General features: G+C 44.8%; 1 protein-coding gene across 1 annotated transcript; it reads left to right on the top strand.

The window, feature by feature from the left end:
- The first annotated feature begins 13 nt into the window (after nucleotides 1-13).
- Nucleotides 14-16,825, top strand: LOC140425354 (transmembrane protein 14C-like). Its single transcript, XM_072509534.1, has 4 exons — nucleotides 14-147; nucleotides 806-907; nucleotides 2,967-3,054; nucleotides 16,619-16,825. Exons 1-4 carry the CDS (start codon nucleotides 72-74, stop codon nucleotides 16,674-16,676), a joined length of 324 nt encoding a protein of 107 aa, XP_072365635.1. The 5' UTR covers nucleotides 14-71; the 3' UTR covers nucleotides 16,677-16,825.
- The last annotated feature ends 6,828 nt before the right edge of the window (nucleotides 16,826-23,653 follow it).

Below are 23,653 nucleotides of genomic sequence, written 5' to 3' on the forward strand. Positions count from 1 at the left end.
GCGCGAACTGAGGAACCGCTTCAGGCTGCAGCTCTGCGCATGCGCCGAAAGTCGCCCGGCCGCGAGGGAAGATGGCGGTTGACTGGGTTGGTTTCGGATATGCGGGGCTGGTGGCGTCAGGAGGTCTTCTCGGTTACGTCAAAGCTGGTGAGAAGTTTAGATGTTCGCGAGCAAAGGTGCTCTACGTTCTGTTTGTGTCTTGATGAAGTCTCCTTCCGCCCTTTTGATGTCTTCGAGTGAGAGGTTGAATGAACCCCTGAAACATTTAATAAACGCATAACGTGCAAAAAGGTAGCTAGGTAAAACGTGTTGCCTGTTAAAGATCTAAAGGGAAATCCTCATGGTTAAAATCGAAATGAACGATTTTCGTGTGTTTTCAAAAGGAAGTGAATGTGATGATGAAAAGGGTGGAGGTAGAAATAATAGGCAGCATCTTCCAATCTCAATATTGCTAATAAACCATCGTTAAAGGGAAGAGGGATAGACCAGGAAACTACCGCAATCGGTCCTAAATGTATTAGTGGTAGGAAAGTAATTAAAAACCGTAATGAAGACAAAACAATTTATTAAATTATGTCTGACTAATGTGTTCAAAGTAAGAAGTGACCTCGATCAGTCCTCTTCCACTTTCAGTGCCATTTGGAGGAAGCACAGAGGGTGGCCCATGCCAAAGTGCTTTCCAGTCATGGAATTTATTTGAAAGTATATTTGCTATTGTTGTATAGGCGACATTGTTTTCAGAGAATTGCAATGTTATCTTGGTGGTTGCTTGGTGGTGATTCGTGTAAGTTTCTTTTGCATTCAGGTAGCGTGCCTTCTCTGGCAGCTGGCCTGTTATTTGGAACTGTAGCTGGGTTTGGCGCCTATCAGATCACTCAAGATCCCAAGAACGTATGGTTGTCTCTGAGTGAGTATTCTGACCATATTGTAATAAACATATTTGTGTATTGTATATTGAGCTTTCATTTAGTTGTAAAAAATATAATTTATGTTGTTTTGTAGTAAATAAAATGATGGTGTGAACCAAGAGTGTACAACTTACAATCCTAGGATCTTGAGCCCTATTTTTATATTATATTCTTGTATCACCTTGTCTTGGCTTCTTTGGTTTCCATTTGGCAAGCCTGGTGATATGGAAAAATAAGTTTTCTCATTTGTGGATAGATCCTAAATTAGTATAAGACACGTTAATATCAGCAACTTAAAATATATATAAAAGAATGACAATATGATATATGTGGCCTTCAGTAATCATGATATCAAATGGAATTTTCACTGTTAATTTGTCCTCTTAAATGCCGCAATGTCATTATTGCTCATAATGTAACATTGACGGTTGTTGATACTTTTATTTGCTTTCTGTTTTAATTGCTGCAGAATGAGCAAAAAAATAATTCCTAAACTGGTTACACAAGTGAAAGCTAGGAAAACTTTGAATATCCCTGTGTGCTTATGCCTATATCCCAAGTGGTGAGCTACAGGACTAAAGAAGTTATTAGTGAATTACCTCCCAGAATTAAGTTAATTTATCATGCATTTGGGCTAATAAAGTGATATTTGCTCTGTTTTGATGTATCTATTACTACTGTCCGGGATTTATTTAATGCAACATAATATAACTGCAACACAGCAGCAGAGGCTGAGACAAATTGGTCAATTTTACGCCGAGTCATATTACTTGGAGCATGCTGGCTCTCTAGAACAATCCAGTCAGTCCCATTCCCAAATTCCGTCCTCGTAGCTGTGTAAGTTGTATTTTTCTCAAATGCCCATCCAATTTCCTTTTGAAATCATTATCTCCATGTCCATCACATTTGTAGGCAGAGAGTTCCAGGTCATTACCCTTGCTGCATTGAGAAGTTCTTCCTTGCATTACCTCTGCATATCTTTCCCAAAAAGATAAATCAGTGGCCTCTGGTTCTTGCTATTGGGAACTGCTTTTGAGTCTATCTTATTTAAACTTGTCTTCTACAATCCTTCAAATCTCTCTAAATCTCCTTTGCTCCCAGGAGAACATACCCAGCCTCTGATCTAACCTTGTAGCTAAGATCCCACATCCCTGAAACTATTCTAGCAAATCTCCTCTGCACACTCTCAAGGATACTGCCATTATTTCTAATGTGTGGTGACCAAAACTGGTTGCAACACTAGTTGTGGCCGAAGGTTCAGAAGAACTCTTGCTTTTATATTCAGTACATCTATTTACTAAGCCCAAGATCCCATATACTTTGCTAACTACTTTCTCGATATGAACTACCACCATCAAAGATCAACACACATGCATCCCAAGTCCCTTTCTTACTATACACTTTTTAGAATTATACCATTTAAGTTTATATTATGCTTCTCTAACCTGCTGAATTGCATCATCTACACTTATTTGTAGTTCCATGATTCTTCTAAGTTCCATCTGTCCTCTCTGCTCGACCAGCCCAGTTGCAGTCAATTGATAGCGTTCTTTGTGTTTGCCACACCTCAATGTTAGGCATTATCAGCAAATTTGACATTTTAATCTGCATTCCAGTATTCAGGACATATGCATCCAAAAAACACAATTTTTTTGGTACAGCATCGTCCAGTCTGAAAATTAACCGTGTACCACGACTCGTTGTTTTTGATATGTAAGGCAGTTTTTTTAATCCAAGCTGGTATTGAGCCTTCTATTGCAGAGTCCCATTTTCTTAACCAGCTTTTAAATGATACTTTGTCAAGGCTTTCTTAAAATCCATACAGACAACATCTATTGCATTCCCTTCAGCAACCTGCTCCGTTCCTTCCTCCAAACCTAAATCAGATTAGGCAGGCATAATCCACCTTCACATATCCATGCTGCCTTTCATAATAAACTCAAATCACTCCCAAGTGCCTGTTGATTGCTCTTCTCTCTGATTATGACTAAAACCTTACCCACCATTGATGTTAAACTTATTGCTGAGTAATCTTTTGTGTCTTTTTATATTTTAAAGTTGCTTCAGGAGCACTGACTGGAATAATGGGAATGAGATTTTACAATTCAGGAAAGTTCATGCCAGCTGGTTTAGTTGCAGGAGCAAGGTAATAACAGGGAATTTTTATTGCTGAGGAGTAAAAATAACCATATTTAAATATGGCTTGAAAAGTCTTTTGACTACAGCTCTAATTTCAAAAGCTTGCCTCTTTTGATAGACTTGCAGCTACCTGTCGCGGTAATCCTGAATCGCTTCCATAACTCGTGTCTTATCTTTTTAACATTTTGTCTGTTTCATTTGTCTCTCTCACATAATTTATTCAACAATACAAATGTACCATAGTTCAAAATGGCCAAGTTTTTCTAAGAGAGTCAGTGGGGATTGCTGCTTCCCCGATCACTGATTTTCTCCCAGCCTGCCTGGGGGAGGAGGGAAGTGAGGAGTGGGAAGAAGAGAGCCCCGGTTGTCTCCCAGCCTACCTGTCTGCCTGGGGTAGGAAGAGAAGAGAGGAGTGAAAGGAAGAGAGCCCTGCCCACAGAAGAGAGGAAGAGGGCTCGGCACCTGTTTTCATCGACCGGCATTTACTTTGAGGTCAGGGTGGGAGTGGGACTGTACTGACTGGGCCCATCCTGGGCCGAAGGCTCTGCCCCACCCTCCCACCCAATACCCGGGTGGGAATGGGGCAGATGTGGTTCTGCATGGCCCTCCCCAGATGGAAGACTTTTCCTTTTTCCACTGGCCTCTCACCGCCAGTTGCGGTGTCCTGCCCTGCTGTGCCATGTCCTCTTCCTCCTTCTGTATCCATCGTTTACTTCCCCGCTCTTCCATTTACCTTTCAGGGTAGGGGGGGGGGGGGGGGGGGGGTGACATTTGTCAACTCGCCCGTCCCACCCTTCATGACTGTTCCCACACTGCTGCCACGCCAGAGGCTATACTCGGGTGAGCGTAGCAACTGCCCGGATGGCGACACCACCTTCGCCAGTCGCGGGGCCCTCCAAGGCCACCTGTAGAGACATAGAAAAGAGAAGCAGGAGGAGGCCATTTGACCCTGCTCTGCCATTCATTATGATCATTGCTGATCATCGCGTTCAGTACCCTCATCCCGCCTTCCCCATCCCCATATACCTTGATCCCTTTAGCCCCAAGAGCTATAAATAATTTTTCAAAAATTACACAATGTATAATCCTCAACTCTTTTCTGTGGTAGCACATTCCACAGATTCACCACTCTGTGGGTGAAGAAACCTGTCCTCACCTCAGTCCTAAAAGGTTTACCCCTTATCCTCAAACTATGACCCCTAGTTCTGTACTCACCCACCATCGGGAACATTCTTCCTGAATCTGCCCTGTCTAATTCTGTTAGAATTTTGCAAGTTTCTATGAGATCTGCTCTCGCTCTTCTAAACTCCAATGGATATAATCCTAACCGACGTAGTCTCTCCTCATATGACAGTCCCACCCTCTCAGGAATCAGCCTGGCAAACTTTTGCTGAGCAAGAACATCCTTCTTCAGATAAGGACACCAAAACTGCATACACTACTCCAGTTGTGGCATCACCAATGCCCTATACAATTGCAGTAAAACATCGCTATTTCTATACTCAAATCCTCTCGGTATTAAGGCCATCATACCATTTGCCTTCTTTACTGCCTGCTGTACCTGCGCGCTTTCAGCGCCTGATCCATCTCTCTCAATTTACACCCATTCAGATAATAATCTGCCTTCCTATTTTTCCATCAAAGCATATAAAATCATATATGTCCACATTATACTGCATCTGCCATGTATGTGCCCACTTACTCAGCCTGTCCAAATACTACTGAAGCATCTCTGTATCCTCCTCACAGCTCACCCCCCCCCCCCCCCCCCCAACTCTGCATCATCTGCAAATTTGGGGATAATACATTTAGTTCCCTCGTCCAAATCATTAATATACAATGTAAACAATTGGGGTCCTGGCACAGATTCCTGCGGTACCTCGCTAGTCACTGTCTGCCAATCAGAAAAAGACCCATATATTCCAACTTTTTGCTTCCTATCTGCTAACCAACTGTCTATCCATCTTAAGACACTGCCCATAATCCCATGCACTTTAACTTTACATATTAATCTGCTATGTGAGACCTTGTCGAACGCCTTCTGAAAGTCTAAATAGACCACATCCACCGGTTCTCCCTGATCATTTCTACTAATTACATCTTCAAAGAATTCTAATAGATTTGTCAAGCATGATTTTCCTTTGTAAATCCATGCTGACTTTGTCTGATTACACCACTGCTTTCCAAGTGCTGTGCTATGGAATCCTTGAAAATTGACTCCAGCAACCCCTACTAACGACGTTAGGTTCAATGGTCTATAGTTCCCTGTTTTCTCTCCACCTCCTTTTTGAGGGTTACATTCGCATCCCTCAAATCTGCAGGAACCATTCCAGAGTCCAAAGTGTTTTGGAAAATGACCATCAATGGATCTACTATTTCTAGGGCCACTTAAGTACTCTGGGATGATGATTATCAGGCCCTGGAGATTTGTCCACCTTAAATCCTATTAATTTTCCCAAAACCATTTGTTTCCTAATACTAATGTGTTTCTCAGAACTTCCGGTAAATTATTCATGTCTTCCTTTTTGTAGACAAGCAAAATACGAATTTAGTTCCTCAGCCATTTCTTTGTTCCCTTTTATGAATTCTCCCATTTCTGGGGAAAAACATTAGTTTTTCTTTTTTTTTCTCTTTACATACCTATAGAAACCTTTCCAATCCAGTCAGTTATTATGTTCCCTGCTAGTTTACTGTAAAATTGACCAATCCCTTATTCTGCCTTTGCTGAATTTTAAACTGTTCCCAATCCTCGTATCTATTGCTTTTTCCTGCTAATGTGTGTCTCTTCTTTGAATCTAATACTGTCTCTAATTTCCATGGTTTGGCCACACTTCCCTTTCTACTCTTGCGCCAAATAGGAATAAAGAATTTTTGGAGTTCACCTATTCGTTCATTGAATGCCTAGCATTGCCTGTCTGCTGTCCTTCCTTTCAATAATGTTTCCCAGTCTGTCATAGCCAGCTCATGCCTCATATCATCATAGATACCTTTATTGAGGTTCAGGACCCTGGTCTCGGAGTCAGCTACCTCACTACTCACCTTGATAAAAAATTCTACCATATGGTCACTCATCCCAAGGGTTCTCTCACAACTAGATTACCAACTAATCCTTTCTCATTGCGCAACACCCAATAAAATGTGGCCTGTTCCCTTCTGGACATACTGGTCCAGAAAACCATCCCGTATACATTCCAGAAATTCCTTCTCTCTTGTACTGTGACTAAGTCACCCAATTTATATGCAAATTAAAGTCACCCAGAATCACAGATGTTCCTTTATCAGATGCATCTCTGATTTCCTGCCTAATGCTATTCCCAACATTACCACTGCAGTTTGGTGGTCTGTATACTACTCCTGCAAATGTTTTTTGCCCCTTGGTGTTTCTTATCTCTACCTAGACCGATTCCACATCATCTGTACTAATATCTTTCCTCAATATTGTATTAATATCTTCTTTAATCAACAATGCAACTCCACCACCTTTTCCTTTCTGTCTGCCCTTTCTAAAAGCTGAATAGCCCTGAATGTTTAGTTCCCATCCTTGGTCGCCTTGGAGCCATGTCTCTGTAATCTCAACTATATCATATCCCTTTACATCTATCTGCGCAACTGATTCATCCCAATTTTATTTTGGATGCTCCGTGCGTTCAGGTACAAAACCTTAAGGCTAGTTATTTTAACGTTCCTTGTCCCATCCCTATTATTTTTACAGTGCCATTATCTGATATGGGCCCTTGTTTTCTCTGCCTATCACTTTTCTTATTCTCCTTTTTGTCTTTTTATCATCTTGATTCCCCCTGCTCCGTATCCTTGCATTGTTCCCATCCCCTTGCCATATTAGTTTAAACCCTCCCCAACCACTCTAGCAAGTACTTCCCCAAGGACATCAGTCCTGGTCCTGCCCAGGTGTAACGCGTCCAGTTTTTACAGGTTCCTCCCCACCCCGAACTGGTTCCAATGCCATAGGAATCTCAAACCCCCCCCCCCTCAAACCATCTATTCAGCTACGTGTTCATCTGATGCATCCTACTATTTCTACTCTGACTGGCACGTGGCACTGGTAATAATTCTGAGATCACTACCTTTGAGGTCCGACTTCTCACCTTTATTCCCAACTCCCTATATTCTGTTTTCGGGACCTCGTCCCTTTTTTTTTTAACCTATGTCATTGGTACTGATGCGCACTATGACAATTGGCTGTTCACCCTCCCCCTCCAGAATGTTCTGTAACTGCTCAGTCACATCTTTCACACTAGCACCAGGGAGGCTACATACTATCCTGGTGTCTCGTTTGTGGGCACAGAAATGCCGATCTATACCCCTTACAATTGAATCCCCTTAACTATTGCATTCCCATAATTTTTATTCCTGCCCTTTGTAACAGAACCGTGGTGTAGGTATACTCACCATGTTGTTAGGAAAGGAGTTCCAGGACTTTGACCCAGTGACCCGGTGAAGGAATGATGATATATTTCCAAGTTGTGATGGTGAATGACTTGGAGGGGAACCTCCAGGGATCTGCTGCTCTTGTCCTTCTAGATGGTAGTGTTCATGGGTTTGGAAGGTGAGGCCTAAGGAACCATGGCGAGTTCCTGCAGTACATCTTGTAGATGGTACACACGGCTGTCACTGTCCATTGGTGGTGCAGGAATTGAATGTTTGTGGAAGCAATCAAGCGGGCTGCTTTGTCCTGGATGGTGTCGAGCTCCTTGCGTGTCGTTGGAGCAGCACGCACCCAGGCAAGTTAGAGTATTCCATTACACTCCTGACTTGTGCCTTGTAGCTGGTGGAAAGGGTTTTGGGGGGGGGGGGGGTCAGGAGATGAGTTACTCGCCAAAGGATTCCTAGCCTCTAACCTGTTCTGATAGCCACAGTATTAATATGGCTTGTCCAGTTCAGTTTCTGATCAATGGTTACCCCCAGGATGTTGATTGTGGGGGATTCAGTGATGGCATTGAATGTTATGGGGCGATGATTAGATCCTCTCTTGCAGGAGATGGTCATTTCCTACCAGTTGTGTGGTGCAAATGTAACTTGCCAAATGTCAGCCCAAGCCTGGATATCGTCCAGGTCTTGCTGCATTTGTATATGGGCTGCTTCAATATCTGAGGTGTCGTGAATGGTACAGAACAAACATTCCCACTTCTGATCTAATGATGGAAGGGAGGTCATTGATGAAGCAACTGAAGATGGCTGCGCATAGGGCACTACCCTGAGGAACTCCTGCAGTGATTTAGATTTATTGACACGTGTCCCGAGGTACAGTATTGATCTGCATACAGTCCAGGCAGATCGTTCCATGCATATAAAAACATAGGACATACGATAGAATCATAGAATTTACAGTGCAGAAGAATGCCATTCAGCTCATCGAGTATGCACTGGCCCTTGAAAAGAGCACCCTACTTAAGCCCACACCTCCACCCTATCCCTTTAACCCAACCTAACCTTTGTGGATACTAAAGGCAATTTATCATGGCCAATCCACCTAACCTGCACATCTTTGGGCTGTGGGAGGAAAGCGGAGCACCCGGCGGAAACCCACACGGGCACTGGGAGAAAGCGCAAACTCCACACAGTCACCCGAGGCTGGAATTGAACCTGGGTCCCTGGAGCTGTGAGGCAGCAGTGCTAACCACTGTGCCACCATGCCACCCATAAATATACAGAGTAAATACATAGGCGTAGTCATCAGGTGAAGCATACGGAGTATAGTGCTAACAACAGTAGAGAAGATGCATTCAGTTCAAAAGAGGGTAATTTCAGGAGTCTGGTAACAGAGGGAAAGAAACTGTTTTTTGAATCTGTTAGTGCATGTTCTCAGTGATGTCCTGGAACTGAAATGATTGACCTCTAACCACCGCAACCATCTTCTTTTGTGCCAGGTATGACTCCAACCAGCGGAAAGTTTCCCCTTGATTCCCATTGACTAGTTTTGCAAGGGCCACTTGATGCCATACTCGGTCAAATGCTGCCTTGATGTCAAGGGCAGTCACTCGCACCTCACATCTGGCATTCAACTCTCTTGTCCATGTTTGAATCAAGGCTGTAATGAGGTCAGGAGCTGAGTGAATGGCGTAACCCAAACTGAGCGTCCGTGAGCAGGTTATTGCTAAGGGAGTGCCACTTGATAGCACAGTTGATGACTCCTTTGTTGATGATGGAGGCTGATAGGACGGTAATTGACCGGGTTGGATTTTTCCTGTTTCTTGTGTCCAGGACACACCTGGACAATTTTCCACATTGTCGGGTAGATGCCAGTGTTGTTGTTGTACTGGAACAGCTTGGTTAGAGGTGTGGCATATTCTGAAGCACAAGTCTTCAGTACTGTTGCCGGAATATTGTCAGGGCGCATAGCCTTTGCAGTATCCAGTGCCTTCAGCCATTATCACGTGGAGTCAGTTGTATTGGCTGAAGACTGACATCTGTGATTCTGTGGACCTCCAGAGGAGACAGATGGATCATTCACTCAGCACTTCTGGCTGAAGGTTGTTGCGAATGCTTCAGCCTTGTCTTTTGCACGGATGTGCTGGGCTTCTCCATCATTGAGGATGGGGATATTTGTGGAGACACCTCCTCCAATTAGTTGTTTAATTGTTCACCACTATTCACGGCTGGATTTGCCAGGACTGCAGAGCTTCGATCTGATGCGTTTGTTGTGGAATCACTTAACTCTGTCTATTATTTACTGCTTCTGCTGTTTGGACGACAAGGTTGACACCTCATTTTTAGGTATGCCTGGTGTTGCTCCTGGCATGCTCTCCTGCACTCTTCATTGAACCAGGGTTGATCCCCTGGCTTGGTGGTAATGGTAGAGTGGGGGATATGCCGGGCCATGAAGTTGCAGATTGTGGTCAAGTGCAATTCTGCTGCTGCCGATGGCCCACATACGGGTGCCAGTCTTGAGTTGCTAGATCTTTTCGAAGTCTATCCCGTTTAGCACAATGGGAGTGCCACACAACATGATGGAGGGTATCTCAATGTGAAGACGGGACTTTGTCTCCACAAGGACTATGCAGTGGTCACTTCTACTGATACTGTCATGGACAGATATATCTGCAGCAGGCAGATTGGTGAGGATGAGGTCAAGTATGATTTTCTTGTTGGTTCCCTCACCATCTGCTGCAGTCCCAGTCGAGCAACTATGTCCTTTAGGACCCGACCAGCTCAGCCTGTGGTGGTACTACCGAGCCACTCTTGGTGATGGACATTGAAGTACTCCCCCCAGAGTTTATTCCGCGCCCTTGTCACCCTCCGTGCTTCCTCCAAGTGGTTTTCAACATGGAGGAGTACAGATTCATCAGCTGATGGTGGACAGTACATGGTAGAACACTGTTCCTGGCCAAAGCTTTGGCCGCTAGCAACCAATTGAACCAAATCCCTACAATCTGCTGGGTGCAAGAAACCCTTGGATTTCCTTTCCCAAATACAAAACTTGAGGAAACAGTGATCCAGCTGTAACTTTGAATTACATAGAAAATAGGAGCAGAAGTACCCTTCATACCTGCTCTGCCACTCATTATAATCATGGCTGATCATCCAACTCAATAGTCTAATCCCACTTCTCTCCTCCACCCCCCCCCCCCCCCCCCCAGTATTCAATATCCTTTGATCCCTTTTGCCCTGAGTGCTATATCTAACTGCTTCTTGAAAACATACAATGTTTTGGCCTCCACTACTTCATGCGGTAACAAATTCCACAGGCCAACCACACTCTGGGTGAAGAAATTTCTTCTCATTTCTGTCCTCAGTGGTCTACTGTGTATCCTCAGACTGTGACCCCTGCTTCTGGATACAACCACCATCGGGAACATCCTTCCTGCATCTACCCTGCCTAGTCCTGTTGGAATTTTATAGGTTTCTATGAAATTCCCTCCCATTCTTCTGAATTCGAGCAAATACAATCCAAACCAATTCAATCTCTCCTCGTATGTCAGTCCTGTCATACCAGGATTCAGTCTGGCAAACCTTCGCTGCACTCCCTCTATAGCAAGTACATTCTTCCTCAGACAAGGAGACCAAAATTGCACACAATATTCCAGGTGTGGCCTCACCAAGGCCCTGTATAATTGCAGCAAGACATCTCTGCCCCTGTACTCTAACCCTCTCGCTATGGAGGCCAATATACCATTTGCCTTCTTTATCACCTGCAATACCTGCATGCTTACCTTCAGTGACTGGTGTACGAGGACGCCCAGTGCTTGTTGCATATTCCCCTCTTCTAATTTATGGCCATTCAGATAATAGTCTGCCTTCTCGTTTTTGCTACCAAGTGGATAACCTCGCATTTCTCCAAATTATACTGCATCTGCCATTCATTTTCCCACTCACTCAACTTGTCCAAATCACACTAAAGGATCTCTGCATTCTCCTCACAACCACCCTCCCACCCAACTTGGTGTCATCTGCAAATTTGGAGATATGACATTTTGTTCCCTCATCTAAATCATTAATATATATTGTGAATAGGTGGGGTCCTAAAACCGATCCGTGCGGCACCCCACTAGCCACTGCCTGCCAATTTGAAAAAGACCACATTAATCCCTACTCCTTGTTTCCTGTCTGCCAACCAGTTTTCTATCCAAGTCTGCACTTCCTCCGCTTGACTTAAGGTATATCTCAATGAACGATCCCTGGACCCAAAAAAATAAATATAGAATATACAGTGCAGAAGGAGGCCATTCGGCCCATCGAGTATGCACCGACCCACTTAAGCACTCACTTCCACCCTATCCCCGTAAACCAATAACCCCTCCTAACCTTTTTGGACACTAAGGGCAATTTAGAATGGCCAATCCACCTAAACTGCACATCTTTGGACTGTGGGAGGAAAACGGAGCACCCGGAGGAAACCCACGCAGACATAGAACATAGAACAGTACAGGCCCTTCAGCCCACAATGTTGTGCCGACCATTTATCCTAATCTAAGATCAACCTAACCTACACCCCTTCAATTTACTGCTGTCCATGTGCCTATATAAGAGTCGCTTAAATGTCCCTAATGGCTCTGACTCCACCACCTCTGCTGGTAGTGCATTCCACACACCCACCACTCTCGGTGTAAAGAACCTACCTCTGACATCTCCCCTATACCTTCCTCCAATCACCTTAAAATTATATCCCCTTGTGCCAGCCATTTCCACTCTGGGGACAAGTCTCTGGCTATCCACTCTATCCATGCCTCTCATCACCTTGTACACCTCTATCAAGTCACCTCTCTGCCTTCTACGCTCCAGTGAGAAAAGCCCTAGCTCCCTCAACCTTTCTTCAGCATCCTGTTAAATCTCCTCTGTACCCTCTCCAAAGCATCCACATCCTTCCTTTAATGAGGCGACCAGAACTGGACACAATATTCCAAGTGTGGTCTAACTATAGTTTTATAAAGCTGCAGCAAAACCTCACGGGCTCTTAAACTCAACCCCCCTGTTAATGAAAGCCAACACACCATTAGCCTTCTTAACAACCCTATCAACCTGGGTGGCAACTGAGGGATCTATGTACGTGGACCCCAAGATCCATCTGTTCCTCCGCACTGCCAAGAATCCTGCCTTTAACCCTGTATTCAGCATTCAAATTCGACCTTCCAAAATGAATCACTTCACATTTATCTCGGTTGAACTCCATCTGCCACTTCTCAGCCCAGCTCTGCATCCTGTCAATGTCCTGTTGTAACCGGCAACAACCCTCAACACTTATCTACAACTCCCCCAACCTTCATGTCATCGGCAAACTTACTAACCCATCCTTCCACTTCGTCATCCGTCATTTATAAAAATCACAAAGAGCAGAGGTCCCAGAACAGATCCTTGCGGGACACCACTGGTCACCGACCTCCAGGTGGGATACTTTCCATCCATGACCACTTGCTGTCTTCTTTCGGCCAGCCAATTCTGTATCCAGACAGCAAAATTTCCCTGTATCCCATGCCCCCAGCTTTCTGAATGAGCCTACCATGGGAATCTTATCAAATGCCTTACTGAAATCCATATACACCACACCCACTGCCTGACCTTCATCAATGTGTCTCGTCACATCCTCAAAGAATTCAATGAGGCTTGTGAGGCATGACCTGCCCCTCATAAAGCCATGCACGAAACTATGTTTTTCTAAATAATCATAAATCCTATCTCCGAATCCTTTCCAATATTTTGCTCACTGCCGACGTAAGACTGATGGGTCTGTAATTCCCAGGGATTTCTCTATTCCCTTTCTTGAACAGGGGAACAATATTCGCCTCCCTCCAATCATCCGGTACTACTCCAGTGGAGAGTGAGGACGCAAAGGCCAACGGTGCAGCAATCTCCTCCCTCGCTTCCCGTAGTAACCTTGGGTATATCCCGTCAGGCCCAGGGGACTTATCTATCCTGATGCTTTTCAAAATTTCCAGCACATCCTTCTTCTTAATATCAACCTGTTTGAGTCTATTAATCTGGTTCATACTGTTCTCATGAGCAACAACGTCCCTCTTCTCTAGTGAATACTGAAGCAAAGAATTTATTTAGGGCCTCCCCCATCTCGTCAGACTCGAGGCACAAGTTCCCTCCACTATCCCTGATCTCACTGTGATCATCCTCTTATTTCTCACATTAGTGTAGAATGCCTTGGGATTTTCCCTAATCCTTCCCGCCAGGGCTTTTTCATATCCCCTTCTAGCTCTCCTCAGTCAATTTTTGAGTTCCTTCCTGACTACCTTGTAACCCTCTAGAGCCGAGTCAGATCCTTGCTTCCTCAACCTTACGTAAGCTTCCTTCTTCCTCTTGACTAGAAGCTCCACTTCTCTTGTCATCCAAGGCTCCTTCACCTTACCATTCCTTACTCGTCTCAGTGGGACAAAACTATTCAGCACTCGCAGCACGTGCTCCTTCAACAATCCCCACATTACTGTTGTGCATTTCCCCAAGAACAATTGTTCCCACTTTATGCTCCTCAGGTCCTGTCTAATAGCAATTAAATGCCTTCCCATACCGTGTGTTCATATCCCTCTCCATGACTATGGTAGAGGTCAAGGAGTAGTGGTCACTGTCACCGAAATGCTCTCCCACCGAGATATCTGACACCTGGCCTGGTTCGTTGCCGAGCACTAAGTCCAATATGGCCTCCACCCTAGTCGGCCTATCTACATATTGAGTCAGGAATCCTTCCTGTACACACCTGACAAAATCTGCTCCATCTAAACTATTTGCACTAAGGAGGTTCCAGTCAATTTTCGGGAAGTTGAAGTCACCCATGACAACATCTCAGTTACTTCTGCACTTTTCCAAGATCTGCCGCCCAATCTGTTCCTCTATCTCTCTGCTGCTATTGGGGGGTCTATAGAAAACTCCCAATAAAGTGATTGCTCCTTTCTTGTTTCTGACTTCCACCCATACTGACTCAGTAGACAACCCTCCTCAACTACTTCCTTTTCTGCAACTGTGGTGCACTTCCTAATTAACTGTGCCACTCCCCGTACTCTTTTACCTCTTCCTATTCTTCTGAAAACTTCTAAATCCCGGAACATCTAACAACCATTCCTGCCCCTGTGAAATCCATGTCTCCGTAATGGCCACAACATCGTAGTTCCAAGTACTGATCCATGCTCCAAGTTCATCTCCCTTATTCCTGACACTCCTTGCATTGAAACAGACACACTTTAACCCATTCCAGAGTGAAACTTTGCCCTATCAACTGTCTATCCTTCCTCACAGACTTGCTGCATACTATTTCTGCCTGTTCAACAGCTACCCTATCATTTGATCCACAGCTCTGGTTCCCATCCCTCTGCCAAACTAGTTTAAACCCTCTTGAAGAGCTCTAGCAAACCTCCCACCCAGGATATTGGTGCCCCTCCATTTTAGGTGCAATCCATCCTTCATGTACAGGTCCCACCTTCCCCAGAAGATATCCCAATGATCCACATATCTGAAGCCTTCCCTCCTGAACCAGCCCTGTAGCCACATGTTCAGCTGCACTCGCTCTCTGTTCCTTGCCTCACTTGTACGTGGCACCGGTAGCAATCCTGAGATCGCTACTCTGCTTGTCCTGCTCTTTAGCTTCCAACCTAACTCCCAAAAATTACTTTGTAGATCCTCATCCCTTTTCTTAGCTATGTCGTTGGTGCCTATGTGCACCACGACTTCTGGCTGCTCCCCCTCTCCCTTCAGAATCCTGTAGACTCGATCCGAGACAACCCTGGCCCTGGCACCCGGGAGGCAACATACCTTCTGGGAGTCTCGCTCGTGACCACAGAATCTCCTGTCCTATCCCCTAACCATGGAGTCTCCTATCACTATTGCTTTTCTATTCTCCCCCCTTCCCTTCAGAGCCACAGAGCCAGACTCAGTGCCAGAGACCTGGCCGCTAGGGCCTTCCCTCGGTAGGTCATCCCCCCCCCCTCCCCCAACAGCATCCAAAACGGTATACTTATTTGAAGGGGAACGGCTATGAGGGATCCCTGCACTGTCTGCCTGTTCGTTTTCCTTCCCCTGACTGTAACTATTGTCCTGTACCTTGGATGTCGCTACCTCCCTGTAACTCTTCTATATCACCCCCTCTGCCTCTAGGATGATCCAAAGTTCATCCAGCTCCAGCGACGGAGAGAACGTGCAGATTCCATACAGACAGTGACCCAGCGGGGAATCGATCCTGGGACCCTGGCGCTGTGAAGCCACAGTGCTAGCCACTTGTGCTACTCGTGCTTCATTTAAAGATAAATAAAATGTGAAGAAAGGGAAATCAAGGAGGAGTTTAGCAAATACAGAAAATAGGAGCAAGAGTAGGCCCTTTGGGCCTGCTCTGCCATTCATTAAGATAATGGCAGATCATACAACTCAGCAACCTGACCCCGCTATCCCCCCATATCCTTTGACCCCTTTAGCACCAAGACCTATCTAACATACAATGTTTTGGCTAGAACTGCTTTCTGTGGTAGAGAATTCTACAGATTCACCACTTTGTGGGTGAAGAAATTTATCCTCATCTCAGTCCTAAATGGTTTACTCTGTATCCTTTGGCTGTGACCCCTGGTTCTGGACCTCCCCACCATCGAGAACATCCATTATGTCTCTACCTTGTCTCGTCCTGTTAGAATTTTATAGGTTTCTGTAAGATTGCCCCATCAATTTTCTAAACTCCTGCGAAGATAATCCTGACCAACTCATTCTCTCCTCCGATATCAGTCCTGCCATCGCAGGAATCAGCCTGGTAAACCTTCGCTGCACTCTCCATAGCAAGAACATCTTTCCTCAGATAAGGAGACCAAAATATCACACACTATTCCAGATATGGTCTCACCAAGACCCTGTATAACTGCAGCAAGACATCCCTGCCCCTGTACTCTATATCTCTCGCCTTGAAGGCCGACATACCATTTGCCTTGATCACCTCCTGCTGCACCTGCATGCTTATGCACCTTATTCCTTTAATGTACTTCTGTATGCTGATGCTCCTCTCTAGGCAGATGTTGTTGCAATAATTTTAAAGAAACTGTCCTCTTTCAATAAATGTTCTGTAGTTTACACTCTGCATCTTTGAATACGTTGTGTATTATATTCTCCTATGTGGAATAATGCTTGTTTTTTTCTTCCCGCAGCATTCTAATGCTTGGAAGACTTGGTCTAAAATTATTTGAAAAACCCCACAAATCATGAACCAATATCTTTTCATCAAGGGAGTTTTGTATCCATGTGTTTTGAATCACTGATTAAATTTCCCCCTTTTATCATGTAGACTTACAAAGTGAAACTTTATTGACCTGAATCTGAGCAGAATTTGTTCCAATAAACCACCTGAATCAAAATGCTTTTGCAGTTTAGCTTTGTTGCACAGAAATGTTCTACTAATCCTATAAGCAGCTGTACCGTCAACTCATAAACATCTTCTTTCCCTTCTTCCTTGTCTGAGGAGACACTTGCCTCCTCCATCTCCCTGTCTGCACATTCCTCATCCTGTTGCTACATGAGGTTGTGTAGCGCACAAGCAGGCGACTGATTCTGGAGACTGGCATATACTGCAATGTACTCCCAGGTGCTCCCCATTTCCTCCAATGTCATCAAAGTTGAACTCTTGGTGACGAGGGCTAACCATGAAAATGACAGCAGCTGACTCCAGTGATGAACCATTGGATGGAACATAAGAACTAGAAGCAGGAGTAGGCCATCTGGCCCCTCGAGCCGGCCCCACCATTCAATGAGATCATGGCTGATCTTTTGTGGACTCAGCTCCACTTTCCGGCCCAAACACCATGACCCTTAATCCCTTTATTCTTCAAAAAACTATCTATCTTTATCTTAAAAAAGTTGCCATGTGGTGACCAAAGCCATTTTTGCACAGACAAATGGTGATCTGCTACAACCTGGCATGGCAGCGGGAGGCAAGGCCCTGGTCAGTGTGAATTTGTGGAGTGCAAGACATCTTCAGGCAAACTGACCACCTGGAGCATCCTGAAAGGCATGAGGGGCTGTCTGGAGAGCACAGTAACACTGGCATAATGGTGGCTTGGATGGCATGTTTCAAATGACCATTCACACCAAAGGTTTGTTTACCTCCATTGTGAGCCCAGGTTATGGACCTAGTGTCACCTAGCACCTTTTTTAATAAATATTTTAATTCAAATTTTCAGCTTACAGTCATCTGAAATATTCAACCAGATACTGTTAGGATATTCTTGAAAAACCTTTTGTTTGTCCTTTGTCCCCTTTTCATCGCCGTTCTGCTGCCTGCTTTGATCTACAGTCTTCTGGTGAGCTGCTACGTTACTGCAGCCATTGGGATTTATGTTTGGGCAGAGCTGAACCAGGTGTGACAGAACCTATGATGTTGATCTGATCGAATTGGCAAGCAGCCAATCGTTGGTGTAGAATTTTCAGTCATCTCCTATTGTTGCCTGTGATTGGTAGAGCTATTCAGAGTCTTCCGGGGAGGAAGGCAGGCCTTCTGCAGAGATCCATCTTTTCAGTTCTGAGAAGGTTTTAACCAGATCGCTACTGAAGGCACACTCTGCTGCTCTTTCTTTTGGCCCTGCGATATTTAAAACCTCCAAGCCAATTCTGTGAAGGCTCTCGTAGTGAGAAGGCAGAAAGCACTCAAGCTGGTGAAAGGCTTCTGGAGTAAGAAAACAAGCGGTCACTCACCAGGTCTGTAATCTTTTATAATCATCTTTATTAGTGTCACAAGTAGGCTTACATTAGCAATGAAAAGTCTGACAACACCAAGTTAAAGTCCAACAGGTTTGTTTCAAATCACCAGCTTTCGGAGCACTGCTCCTTCCTCAGGTGAGGAAACAAACCTGTTGGACTTTAACCTGGTGTTGTAAGACTTCTTACTGTGCTCACCCCAGTCCAACGCCGGCATCTCCACATCATTATCAATGAAGTTACTGTGAAAATCCCCCAGTTGCCACATTCCGGTGCCTGTTTGGGTACACAGAGGGAGAATTCTGAATGTCCAATTCACCTAACAAGCACGTGTTTCGGGACTTGTTGGGAAACCGGAGCACCCGGAGGAAACTCACTCAGACACGGGGAGAACGTGCAGACTCCGCACAGTCACTGACCCAAGCCTAAAATCGAACCTGGGACCCTGGTGCTGTGAAGCAACAGTGCTAACCACTGTGTTACCGTGCCGCTTTTAATCCTCTCTAGACTGAGAGCATTCTTTAAAATTCCACCAGCATCTGTGCACAGAAATCAGGCACGCGAAGGCCTCCAAGCTCTCAATTTCAGTAGGGCAGCACGGTTGCACAGTGGTTAGCACTGTTACCTCATGCTGCCAAGGTCCCAGGTTCGATTCCGGTCCTGGGTCACTCTGTGAAGTTTGCTTGGGCCCCACCCTCACAACCCAAAAGATGTGCAGGATAGGTGAATTGGCCATGCTAAATTACCCCTTAATTGGTGAAAAAAATAATTGGATAGTCTAAATTTATTTTAAAAAAATTTAAAGCCCAGTAATATCTCAAGAGGCAGAAGCTCCATCTGGTGGTAGACGAGTGGACGTGCATCGACCTGAATTCTGTGTAAAGTTCCATCTGGTGGTGGAACGGCAGAATTGCACTGACTGGAACTCTTGGGCAAAACGCCACTCGGTGGTCAAAGGACGAAATTGCGCCAACCTGAACATCTTGAATAAATCTATTTACCAGAGACCGCAACCGTAGCAACGAAGAGTCATCTCAAGCCTTTCCCTTTAATCCCCGTTTTAAAAAAAAATTCTCTTACCTTGTGTGTCTGGGTGGAGGGTGGGTAGGGGTTTGGGAATAGGTAGATTGGTAAACCTTTGCTCTGTTATCTTATTTTGTTATTAATAAAATTTGTTACTTTTTACTTATAAATCTGGTATTGGTTAATTCACTTGTGTTGGGACTCCGGGGTTTGTGGGGCTTGAATTGACCGTGCATTCGCCCAGCGTGTCATAACAATATCCCCCGCCTCAATCCGTCCCTCCAATTTAAAAAATATATATATTTAGTTAACAATTTTCCGGAATAACACCAATACAACCATTTATGTACAATAGTTGACAGTACTTCAATCTTTTCATCCACCACCCTGCAAACCCAAAATAAACAGCCAGTCCCAAATGTCCTCTCTCTTTTCCCTCCCACCCGCCTAACATCTGATGGTGATCCACTCTCTGAAAAAAGAAATAAACGGCTGTTCGTAGAATCCTCCAGCTTGTCTAAGTGTAAAATTTAATCAGGTCCCCTGCTGCACTGGATGGAGACTAGGACCTCGAGCCATAAGATTCACCTTGCAGGCTATCAAGTAAGCAAAGGCAAGAGCATCTACCTTCGACCCTGTCTAACTCCGACAAGTTTCAGATTCCAAAAGTGGCCACCAAAGGACATCGTTCCAAGTCGACACAAGAATGCCTCATATGGTGCTGAATAAGGAAACCCAAAAGTTCACACGTCCAAGGCAGGACTAGAACATGTGTGTGCAGGGCTCCAAGAACACCGCTAGCACCTATTCCCTACGTCAGCAAACTGCGCACTCATTCGGCCCTGGTCAAATGCACCCTATGCAGCACCTTGAATTGTATCAGGCTGAGCCGAACGCACAAAGAGAATTAGTGCAATAGTGAGGAAGGATATTTGCTCTGACAATGTGGAGTCTGTATGGGTAGAGCTGAGAAACATCAAGGGGCAAAAAACATTAGTGGGTGTTGTATATAGACTCCCAAACAGCAGTGCTGATGTTCAAACAGCAGTGCTGATGTTGGGAATGGCATTAAACAGGAAATTACAGACTCGTGCAATAAAGAAACATCTGTACTTGAGGGTGATTTTAATCTAATAATAATAACTTATTGTCACAAGTAGGCTTCAATGACGTTACTGTGAAAAGCCCGTAGTCGCCACATTCCGGTGCCTGTTCAGGGAGGCTGGTACGGGAATTGAACCCGCGCTGCTGGTCTTGTTCTGCATTACAAGTCAGCTGTTTATCCCACTGTGTGAAACCAGCCCAGAACCTGCATATAGATTGGGCAAATCAATTAGCCACAATGCCGTGGAGGAGGAATTCCTAGTGGGATGATTTTCTTGACCAATATGTTGAGGAACCAACTAGAGAGCAGGCATCCTAGACTGGGTACTGTGAAATGAGAATGGAATCATTGGCAATCTAGTTGATCAAGACCCCTTGAAAATGAGCGACCATAATATAGATGGAGGGTGAAATAGTTGATTCTGAGACTAGGGTTCTAAATCTTACTGTAGGAAACTACGAAGGCATGAGGATGCAAGTTGGCTATGATTGATTGGGAAATATTACTTAAAGGGATGACAGTGGATAGGCAATGGCAAACATTCAAGGAGCGCATAGGGGAACTACAACATTTGTTCATTCATATCTGGCACAAAACGAAAACGGGAAAGGTGGCCAATCCATGGCTTCCAAGGGAAATTAGAGATCGTATTTGATCCAAGGAAGAAGCATACAAATTGGCCAAGAAAAACAACAGGTCTGAGCATTGGGAGCATTTAGAATTCAGCAAAGAAGGATCAAGAAGGGGAAAGTAGAAAGTGTAAGAGGAAGCTTGCAGGGAACATAAAAACTGACTGAAAGTTTCTATAGGCACATGAGGAGAAAAAGATTAGTGAAGACAAATGTTTGCTCCCTTACAGTCAGAAACAAGGGAATTATAATAAAGGGACAAATAAATGGCTGAGCAACTAACCGCATACTTTGGTTCTGCCTTCACAAATGAGGACACAAATCAGATATCAGAAATGTTGGGGAACGCAGTGAGTGTTTAGTGAGGAGGAAGAATGGAAGGAGATCAATATTAGTAGAGAAATGGTGTAGGGAAAATTGATGGGATTGAAGGCTGATAAATCCCCAGGACCTGATAATCTACATCCCAGAGTGCTTAAGGAAATGGCTCTAGAAATAGTGGATGCATTGCTGGTCATCTTCCAAGATTCTATACATTCTGGAACAGTTCCTGCAGATTGGAGGGTAGCTAATATAACTCCACTATTTAAAAAGGGAGGTAGTGAGAAAACAGGGAATTATGGACCAGTAAGCCTGACGTCAGTAGTGGGGAAAATTCTAAAATCTATTATCAAAGATTTTATAGCAGAGCATTTGGAAAACAGTAGCAGGGTCGGACAGAGTCAGCATGGATTTATGAAGGGGAAATAATGCTTGACCAATCTACTTGAATTGTTCGAGGATGTAATCAGTAGAGTTGACCTTTCCTGTTTTACTTTTGTGCCAGACAGGAATAAACGTGTTGCAGTTCGCCCATGCACTTCTTAATGTTTGCCATTGCCTATCCACTGTCATCCCTTTAAGTAATGTTTCCCAATCAATCATAGCCAACTTGCACCTCATGCCTTTGTCGTTTCCTACAGTGGATGTTGTATATTTGGACTTTCAGAAGGCTTTTGACAAAGTCCTGCATAAGAGGGTAGTGTGTAAAATTAAAGTGCATGGGATTAGGGGTAGTTGAGATGGATAGAAAACTGGCTGACAGACAGGAAACAAAGAGTAGGAATTAACGGGTCTTTTTCATATTGGCAGGCAGTGATTAGTGGGGTACCGCAGGGATCGGTGCTCGGTCCCCAGAAATTCACAATATATATTCATGATTTAGATGGAACAAAATATAATATCTCCAAATTTGCAGATGTCACCAAGTTGGTAATAGTTACTTCACTTTATACTGTGATGGTTCATAGTCCCACTGCAATCTATCTAGTCTGTAGGTAGAGAGGCACTGTGGGTTCCTGTCCATCCACATGGACTTTTGTCTGCAGCAGGGAGGTGGTAAGGTCAACCAAGTTCACCCACACTGAGGGCTGCTGGGGAAGAGGCATCTGCAATGTCCAAGTTGGATGACGAGACTCTGGGATGGCCTGTCCACTCGATGCTGGGAAAGCTGAAAGAGGCAGGGGAACATCAGGCAGGGGTGTCGGAGACCCTCAGCAGAGGAGTCCACCCACCTGCTTTCTGATGAAGTGCCGATATGTGCATGCATGATGGACTCCAGGGGGAGGGTGACGAACGCCTGGTCCAACAAAATGCCCAGTTTCTGCTGGAGATGCAGACCTACACTCCATTGCAGTAGCCACAGGTGAGCGTTTGCAGTGGCTACACGAGAGGGGATCGGGGCATCTGAATCTCTTGCAAGCAATCTGGCAGGAGCCTTCAGGCATTCAAAGGGAGGAGGAGCGGCTATTGCTCACCGCTGGGACCTGCACTCTGAGCTCTCTGAGGATGTCCAGCCCTTTTGAGTCTCCCCTGCCTGTGACCCCTTCAACTTTGTCTTGTGTGAACACAGATCTGGAGAGTACACGTGCCACGGTCGTCCAAAACAACAGTACAAATTGGGCAGCGGGCTGTCTCCACCTACTGCTGCAGATGTTGGGACAGCACCAACATTAATGTTGCGGGAAAAAAATAGTGTTGGTTGCACGGGTGCATTATGATTGTTGATCTCATGACCGTTTAGTAAATATAGTCTACTTGCAATTTTAATGAGGTCCAATATGGTTTATTTCCAAGTAGTTCTTAAATGTGTAATTCACCCTCCTGATACCTGCCCTTACACAATCTTCCGTGGACCTCCAGAGTGGCTCTATGTCCCTTGAATCATGCATGTGCAGGGAGGCAAAGGTGTCTGCCAGGGCCCTTGCAAAACATACATAGAAATATATATAGAAAATAGAAGCTTTGCCATTCATTAAGATCATGGATGATGCCAAGTTTTCCCCCTCCTCCCCCCCCCCCCCCCCCCCCCCAAATCTCCCTTGATCCCTTTAGCCCCAAGATATATAATACCTTCTTGAAATTGCACAATGTTTTCGTCTCAACTATTTTTTTGTGGTAGTGAATTCCACAGATTCACCACTTACTGGGTGAAGAAATTTCTCCTCATCTCAGTCCTAAAAGGTTTCCCCCTTATCTTCAAACTATGACCCCTAGTTCTGGACTCACCCACCATTGGGAACATTCTTTCTGAATCTACCCTGTCTAATCCTGTTAGAAATTCATACGTTTCTATGAGATTCCTTCTCACTCTTCTAAACTCCAATGAATATAATCCTAACCGATGTAAGTCTCTCCTCACATGACAGTCCTGCCATCCCAGGAATCAGCCTGGTAAACCTTCGCTGCGCTCTCTC

This window comes from Scyliorhinus torazame, chromosome 6 (genome assembly GCF_047496885.1).
Source record: "Scyliorhinus torazame isolate Kashiwa2021f chromosome 6, sScyTor2.1, whole genome shotgun sequence".
NCBI lineage: Eukaryota > Metazoa > Chordata > Chondrichthyes > Carcharhiniformes > Scyliorhinidae > Scyliorhinus > Scyliorhinus torazame.